At 45.2% G+C, this 9166-nt stretch overlaps 1 protein-coding gene across 1 annotated transcript; it reads left to right on the plus strand.

Moving 5' to 3' along the window:
• The first annotated feature begins 5344 nt into the window (after nt 1–5344).
• Nucleotides 5345–8803, plus strand: LOC124003098 (oocyte zinc finger protein XlCOF6-like). Its single transcript, XM_046311152.1, has 2 exons — nt 5345–5641; nt 6464–8803. The coding sequence occupies exons 1-2, from the start codon at nt 5345–5347 to the stop codon at nt 8627–8629; spliced, it is 2463 nt and encodes an 820-aa protein (XP_046167108.1). The 3' UTR covers nt 8630–8803.
• Nucleotides 8804–9166: the final 363 nt, after the last annotated feature.

A 9166-nucleotide genomic window follows, 5' to 3' on the forward strand; every position in this document is an offset into this window, starting at 1 on the left:
CTTTGAGATATCAGCTGATGTAAGAAGGGCTAGAAACATACAATTTGATTTGACATAGGCACGTGGGATAATACATGTACTCGTATGTTCGTGTACTGAGTAATTGTTCTTCGAATTTAGCTATGACGCAATATAGTGTTATCTATGTCCCCAATGAGCGTAGTTCTATTACTGTTCTCGAGACTCTCTCTGCCCTCGAGACTCTCTCTGTCCTCGAGACTCTCTCTGTCCTCGAGACTCTCTCTGCCCTCCGCCTTCTGCTCTCAGGTCCTTCCTGCTCGCCCCGCCCCTTTGTTTTGTTCTCATCTGGAAGGTGAACAGGCCGCTTGCGTTTTGAACAGGTAGCTAGAAGACGACTGAAAACGAAGAAAGGATTATGTTTACAATCCAACCGGTGAGTAAATCATTAAGGTATCTACTAACGGCCAGAAGGGGGTCGTCCAAAAAATGTGCAATTAGCAAGTTGTTAGGTTTACATAACCGCTAATTTAGCTGGATAGCTAGCTTCTCTTCAGACTAGCTGTTTTTTTTAGCTTAGTAGCTAGTTAGCTAATTGCTCTTGTAAACAATGTTTTAAGCTGTAGTTCAAACTGAGTCGATATTCGAATAAAATGATTGTTTTCTGACTCGAAGCTACATGCATATCGATTGTAGCTATATGAAATCATCAACGAGTTACCGTTGTATTTTCTGTCTGTATTAGCCATGCTAGCTAACGTTAGCTGCTTCTTCTTCATTAGGATTTGTTTGGCGAATCGCATCCAACTTTTAGGGGCGCACGGCGCCACCTACTGTACTGGCGTGAGGCCATTCGGCCTACGTACGTTAATTGATATGGTGATAGAAAATTAGGGAAAAGGAAAATTGCCCTGCCAACTATTAGCCATCTATAATAATAAAAAAATACCACCCCAATCCACTATTTAACCCTCTTCTAACTCTACTCCAGACCAATGGTCTGAGAGAACAGAACACTACCACTCAACACTCTCTGTTTCTCCACGCTCTCCACCAGGTCTGAGAGAACACTACCACTCAACTCTCTCTGATTCTCCACGCTCTCCACCAGGTCAGAGAACACTACCACTCAACTCTCTGATTCTCCACTCTCTCCTCCAGGTCAGAACACTTTCCTTTCGACACGCCCACTCATTATACACGCCCACTACTTTCCTTTTGAAACGCCCACTACTTTCCTTTCGACTCACCCACTCATTATACACGCCCACTACTTTCCTTTTGACACGCCCACTCATTATACACGCCCGCTAGTTTCCTTTCGACACGCCCACTACTTTCCTTTCGACACACCCACTACTTTCCTTTTGACACGCCCATTCATTATACACGCCCAGTACTTTCCTTTCGACACGCCCACTCATTATACACACCCACTACTGTCCTTTTGACACGCCCACTACTTTCCTTTTGACACGCCCACTCATTATACACGCCCACTACTTTCCTTTCGACACGCCCACTACTTTCCTTTCGACACACCCACTCATTATTCCTTTTGACACGCCCACTACTTTCCATTCGACACACCCACTACTTTCCTTTCGACACGCCCACTACTTTCCTTTCGACACGCCCACTCATTATACACGCCCACTACTTTCCTTTCGACTCACCCACTCATTAGACACACCCACTACTTTCTTTTTGACACGCCCACTCATTATACACGCCTAGTACTTTCCTTTTGACACGCCCACTCATTATACACGCCCACTACTGTCCTTTCGACACGCCCACTCGTTATACACGCCCACTACTTTCCTTTCGACAGGTCCACTCATGAACGCCCACTACTTTCCTTTTGACACGCCCACTACTTTCCTTTTGACACGCCCACTCATTAGACACGCCCACTACTTTCCTTTTGACATGCCCACTCATTATACACGCCCACTACTTTCCTTTCGACACGCCCACTCATTATACACGCCCACTACTTTCCTTTCGACACACCCACTCATTATACACGCCCACTACTTTCCTTTCGACATGCCCACTCATTATACACGCCCACTACTTTCCTTTCGACACGCCCACTACTTTCCTTTTGACACACCCACTACTTTCCTTTTGACACGCCCACTACTTTCCTTTTGACACGCCCACTCATTATACACGCCCACTACTTTCCTTTCGACACGCCCACTCATTATACACGCCCACTACTTTCCTTTCGACACGCCCACTGCTTTCCTTTTGACACGCCCACTCATTATACACGCCCACTACTTTCCTTTTGACACGCCCACTCTTTATACACGCCCACTACTTTCCTTTTGACACGCCCACTCGTTATACACGCCCACTACTTTCCTTTTGACACGCCCACTACTTTCCTTTCCACACGCCCACTCATTATACACACCCACTACTTTCCTTTTGACACGCCCACTACTTTCCTTTTGACACGCCCACTCATTATACACGCCCACTACTTTCCTTTCGACACACCCACTACTTTCCTTTCGACACACCCACTCGTTATACACGCCCACTACTTTCCTTTCCACACGCCCACTCATTATACACGCCCACTACTTTCCTTTCGACACGCCCACTACTTTCCTTTCGACACACCCACTCATTATACACGCCACTACTTTCCTTTCCACACACCCACTACTTTCCATTATACACGCCCACTACTTTCTTTTTGACACGCCCACTTTTCCTTTCCACACACCCATTCATTATACACGCCCACTACTTTCCTTTTGACACGCCCACACACCCACTCATTATACACGCCCACTACTTTCCTTTTGACACGCCCACTCATTATACACGCCCACTACTTTCCTTTCCACACACCCACTCATTATACACGCCCACTACTTTCCTTTCCACACACCCACTCATTATACACGCCCACTACTTTCTTTTTGACACGCCCACTACTTTCCTTTCGACACACCCACTCATTATACACGCCCACTACTTTCCTTTCGACACACCCACTCATTATACACGCCCACTACTTTCCTTTTGACACGCCCACTCATTATACACGCCCACTACTTTCTTTTTGACACGCCCACTACTTTCCTTTCGACACACCCATTCATTATACACGCCCACTACTTTCCTTTCGACACGCCCACTCATTATACACGCCCACTACTTTCCTTTCGACACGCCCACTCATTATACACGCCCACTACTTTCCTTTCGACACGCCCACTCATTATACAAGCCCACTACTTTCCTTTCGACACGCCCACTCATTATACACGCCCACTACTTTCCTTTCGACACGCCCACTATTTCCATTTTCATTCCTATCGACACGCCCATACTACTTTCCTTTAAACTGATGGGCGAGTCACGATATACAGGACCAGTCAACAGTTTGGACACCTACTCATTCCAGGGTTTTTCTTTATTTTACTTTTTTCTACATTGTAGAATAATAGTGACGACATCAAAACTATGAAGTAACACATATGGGATTATGTAGTAACCATAAAGTGTTAAACAAATCAAAATATATTTTATATTTGAGATTATTCAAAGTAGCCACTTAACATTCTCTCAACCAGCTTCATGAGGAATGCTTTTCCAACAGTCTTAAAGAAGTTGCCCCATATGCTGAGCACTTGTTGGCTGCTATTCCTTCACTCTGCGGTCCAACTCATCCCAAACCATCTCAATTGGGTTGAGGTCAGGTGAATGTTTGTAAACAAAATAAATGTAAACACTGTATAGTCTCAAAATATAGTTAAAACTGTGTAATTTAGATTTCATGGATGGTCAGTCCTTGCATCTATAGCTCTGTCAATGAATTTGAGAGTGGTTAGATTTCTCCTGCCCCCATCCCACCGCTTTTTATCAAAACAGGGTCGGGGATGACGCTTTGTTATTGTCTTAACTGCTGATCGGTGCTCTAAGTAAAAAATGTAAGATTGACAATCTAATGTAGAAAATGTTTTGATTTGTTTCTTTTCTCTCACCATGTTCTCCTGTTTCCACAGATTCCGCAAAACTGAATGCCGCTACACATCTACATAGATGGGCAAAACTGTTGTTTCTTTTCTCTCACATGTTCTCCATTTCCACAGGGACCTCAAAGGAGATTCCACAGGGGACCTCAGGTGACCTCACAAGGAGATGGGGACCTCACAGGTGGGGACCTCACAAGGAGAATCCACAGGGGAACCTCACAAGGTCCACAGACCTCACAAGGAGATTCCACAGGTGACCTCACAAGGAGATTCCACAGGTGACCTCACAAGGAGAGATTCCACAGGGGACCTCACAAGGAGAGATTCCCACAGGGAGAGACCTCACAAGGAGATTCCACAGGGGACCTCACAAGGAGATTCCACAGGGGACCTCACAAGGAGCTTCCACAGGGGACCTCACAAGGAGATTCCACAGGGGACCTCACAAGGAGATTCCACAGGGGACCTCACAAGGAGATTCCACAGGGGACCTCACAAGGAGATTCCACAGGGGACCTCACAAGGAGATTCCACAGGGGACCTCACAAGGAGCTTCCACAGGGGACCTCACAAGGAGATTCCACAGGGGACCTCACAAGGAGATTCCACAGGGGACCTCACAAGGAGATTCCACTGCTCTGGTGACAGGAAGATGATCTGGTGTTATGACAACTCGAGATATGAGTTCTCTATTTTTTACTTAACCAACAATGCATTTTTAAGAACAATTAGTGTCAAGGGCTTAAGTAAGCATTTCACTGTAAGGTCTACATGTTGTATTCAGCATTTCACTGTAAGGTCTACTGGTCTACATGTTGTATTCAGCATTTCACTGTAAGGTCTACATGTTGTATTCAGCATTTCACTGTAAGGTCTACAGGTCTACATGTTGTATTCAGCATTTCACTGTAAGGTCTACTGGTCTACATGTTGTATTCAGCATTTCACTGTAAGGTTTACACCTGTTGTATTTTTCACTGGGTTTACACCTGTTGTATTTGGCGCATGTGAAAATTTAACATTTGATTTGACACAGGAGAGAGACACACCTCACACTTGTTGCAGCTACATTCAATAACCAGTTGTTATTGCTCCTTTTACCAAGAAACATTCAATATTCTGCGGTGACAAAATGAATCGAGAGGAGGGAGTGTTGATGGATGAAATCGAAAAGAGTTTATGGAATTTGACTGAGGACAATTTACGTTACCTGTGTGAACATCATGGACATGATGGATCCGAAGTTAAAGGAATGGATCACCGCTCGTTGCGGCGTAAAATCATGGAGGAAATGTGGGACAATACGGATTCAATTAAATCGGTGGAGCAGGGAACGTCTTGGTTACTTCAACTGAAAGAGGACATCAGGAGGATACTGGAGGATGCTAGCAGTGCACCCTCGAGTCCCCTCCAGGCTGAGGATGCTAGCAGTGCACCCTCGAGTCCCCTCCAGGCTGAGTCCCCACCAGGCTGAGGATGCTGTAGACTGTGATGAAGAGTGGAGCGGAGATGGAGGGGCTGGGTTACCTAGCGACGGGTTGGAGGCGGAGTCCATGAGTCCCAGACAATCCAACAACGCTGCAGACTGCAACGTAGAGGACAAGGATTGGTTACCTAGCAACAGACTGGAGGCGGAGTTTACTCCAGAAAGGCACACACTAGAGCAAAGAGTGAGAGGCGTGAGTATTTATTATCCCAGTCGGAAAGGGAGTATTTATTGTCCCAGTAGGAAAGGGAGTATTTATTATCCCAGTAGGAAAGGGAGTATTTATTATCCCAGTCAGAAAGGGAGTATTTATTATCCCAGTAGGAAAGGGAGTATTTATTATCCCAGTCGGAAAGGGAGTATTTATTATCCCAGTCGGAAAGGGAGTATTTATTGTCCCAGTCGAAAATTTATTATCCCAGTCGTATTTATTATCCCAGTAAGAAAGGGAGTATTTATTACCCAGTAGGAAAGGGAGTATATTATTTATTATCCCAGTAGGAAAGGGAGTATTTATTATCCCAGTAGGAAAGGGAGTATTTATTATCCCAGTAGGAAAGGGAAAAGGGATTTATTGTCCCAGTAAAGGAAAGGGAGTATTTATTATCCCAGTCGGAAAGGGAGTATTTATTGTCCCAGTAGGAAAGGGAGTATTTATTATCCCAGTAGGAAAGGGAGTATTTATTGTCCCAGTAGGAAAGGGAGTATTTATTGTCCCAGTCAGAAAGGTAGTATTTATTATCCCAGTAGGAAAGGGAGTATTTATTGTCCCAGTCGGAAAGGGAGTATTTATTGTCCCAGTAGGAAAGGGAGTATGTATTGTCCCAGTCAAAGTGTTTCTCAACAGTCCTTCATTGATTCCTCAACTTCCTTCTAGAAAAGACATTGGAGGAGAATATCTGAGGTTCCTCCTCTTGACGTAATCGGGGATGAGGGGAATTTAAAGACTTCCTTTGACAGGTAGAGGAGCATTTCCCACCCTGATTAACTCAGTCTCTATTTTTGTTATTTACAGGACACGTCTCTCCCGCCCCCCTCCACTCTCCTGAAGACCCTGTGTCGTGCCTCTCCCGGTACCCCCTTAATTTGGGGTCTGAAGAGTGTGTCTGTGCAGCTGGTGGACTGCAGGAAAACACACAAGAAAACCCACTCCTGTCCTCAAGGCGGGAAGAGTCTTGCCACAAAAGACATTCTGGAGCGACATCTGCTAACTCACACTGGAGAGAAACAGAAGAATATATGCGCTGAATGTGGAAAAGTATTCAGTACATTTTCCAGCCTTACCAGACATCTGAAAACTCACACTGGAGAGAAATGTCATGTTTCTGAAACCACATGCTCTGAATGCGGAAAGACATTCAGTACACATTCCAGTCTTAGGAGACATCTGCTAACTCACACTGGAGAGAAACCGTACGTTTGTCCTCGTGGGAAGAATTTAAATGATCCAGGCAACTTAAAGAAACACATCTTTAGAACTCACTCAGGAGAACATTTTGAAGAGGAACCTTCCGAAAACTATGTTGGTTCCTCAGAACATGATGGGCCCGTGAAGAAACAAGTCCTTCATCCATGTGCTCACTGTGGTAAGAAGTTGTCAACCAAAACAAGACTAACGATTCACCTGAAGACCCACACTGGAGAGAAACCTCACGTCTGCCCCGACTGCGGGAAGAGCTTTGCTTTCCGTCCCTCCTTGACCAAACATCAGAAACTTTGTCATTCAGAGCACGGAGGAGTGAAACGGCACGAATGTTCAGTCTGTGGGAAAATCTTTAATCAACCAGGAGCCTTGAGGTCCCATCAAAGAACCCACACGGGAGAGAAACCCCACCTCTGCTCCGACTGTGGGAAGAGTTTCTGTTTTCGTTCGTCTCTGAGAAGACATCAGGTACTCCACGCAGGAGACAGTGCGAAGCCCCACGTGTGCTCTGTCTGTGGGAAAGGCTTCAGAGATTCTGGATACTTAAAAAAACATCAATCTATCCATTCCGGAGAGAAACCTCACCTCTGTTCTGATTGTGGAAAAACTTTCACGTCCTTCCTTAGCTTAACAAATCATTCCAAATCACATCGTCTAGATGGAAACCAATTCCAATGCCCTGAATGTAAGCGCCATTTCCCAACAAAGGAAAGGCTGACAAGCCACCGGAGGACGCACACCGGGGAGAAACCGTTCTGCTGCTCCCAATGCCACAAGCGCTTCTCTCATTCAAATAGTTATCAAAGGCACCTTCGCATGCACTCTGGTGAAAAACCCTTTGTGTGTCCTCTCTGTGGGAAGCGATTTAATGACTCTTCAAACCTTAGAACACATGTTAGAAGACATAAAGGAGAAAAGGTAGGAAAGACACAGGTCTCTGAGCCATGCCCTCACTGTGGGAAGAGGCTGGCTTCTAAGGCAGGGTTAGAGACTCACCTGCGGATCCACACTGGAGAGAAACCTCACCTTTGTGCCATCTGCGGCAAGCGATTTACCTTCCTCTCCGCCTTGAGAAGACATCAGAAAACGCAGCACAGAGAGCAAGTAGCGAAACCGCACGTCTGTTCTGTCTGTGGGAAAGGCTTTGTGGAGTCTGGAGCGCTGAAGAAACATGTGGTGACCCACGAGGAGAAACAGCACCTTTGCTCCGATTGCGGGAAGAGTTTTAGGGTGCTTCAGGCCTTGTCGATTCATCAGAGAACCAAGCATCAGAAAACAAATCAGCAAGTAAGAGAAAACAATTCATACCTCTGTCTTACTTGCGGCCAGGAATTCAATTCGAAGCATAGATTGGTAATCCACGAGAGAAAGCACACAGGAGAGAAACCTTACCAATGCTCTCTGTGTGGCAGGTGCTTCGCTGATAAGACTAACATGAGACGTCACCAGACAGTGCACACAGGAGAGAAACCATTCCAATGCTCGGTCTGTGACATGAAGTTCTCTCAAGTCGCCTCTTTAATACGGCACCGGCTAATACACTCGGGTCACAAACCGCACCACTGCACTTACTGTGACAAGAGTTTCTCTCAGTCGAACACGCTGAAAACGCACATACTAACCCACACCGGAGAGAAACCGTACCAGTGCCCCGACTGTGGGAAGGGTTTCACTGAAAAGAAAGCCATTAAGAAACACCAACACGACACACACGGGACAGGAGCACACAGCAACACACTGCTTTCTCATAGAGATTGAGTCAAGACCAGAGCCCTCGGGCAAAGCCCTACCGATGTCCTGACTGAAGAAAATGTTTCTCGGAGAAAAGAGCTCTTGTGAAAACCCAGAAGGCACACCGGAGCGACAGCGCCCCTTATTGTTTCATTTTGATCTGAAGGTTTGAGAATGTTTTAAAATAAACATGTGCTTTTTAAAATAGTTTGTTTTTTTCTCCACTTGGCCCCAACTGTGAGTCTGGTTTGGATACAGTCATGAATTGGAGCTCAGAACATTTTCTGGTCTTGAATGGTGATGTTTATTTTTGAATGTTTAACTGTATAGATTAATCCTCTGGAAGCTAAAGTGGTTTGAAGTGGATAGAAACATGGATTTATATATTGATATTTCAATAATACTATTGCATTCATTTGCTGGTTTTGGCAAATTGCTTTAAAGTGTGCATCAATTTGCTGGTTTTGGCAAATTGCTTTAAAGTGTACATTCATTTGCTGGTTTTGGCAAATTGCAAATCATAGACATTCTAAACAAACTAGTGAAAATCACCAGCAAACTGAA

Source organism: Oncorhynchus gorbuscha, linkage group LG18 (assembly GCF_021184085.1).
Source record: "Oncorhynchus gorbuscha isolate QuinsamMale2020 ecotype Even-year linkage group LG18, OgorEven_v1.0, whole genome shotgun sequence".
Classification (NCBI taxonomy): Eukaryota; Metazoa; Chordata; class Actinopteri; order Salmoniformes; family Salmonidae; genus Oncorhynchus; species Oncorhynchus gorbuscha.

What these genes read in the sequence shown, in the direction of transcription:
- LOC124003098 (XM_046311152.1), top strand. Translation starts at nt 5,345, where the DNA reads ATGCTAGCAGTGCACCCTCGAGTCCCCTCCAGGCTGAGGATGCTAGCA. An exon ending in TAGAGCAAAGAGTGAGAGGC is followed by an intron (nt 5,642 to 6,463) that starts GTGAGTATTTAT and finishes TGTTATTTACAG; the next exon opens with GACACGTCTCTCCCGCCCCC.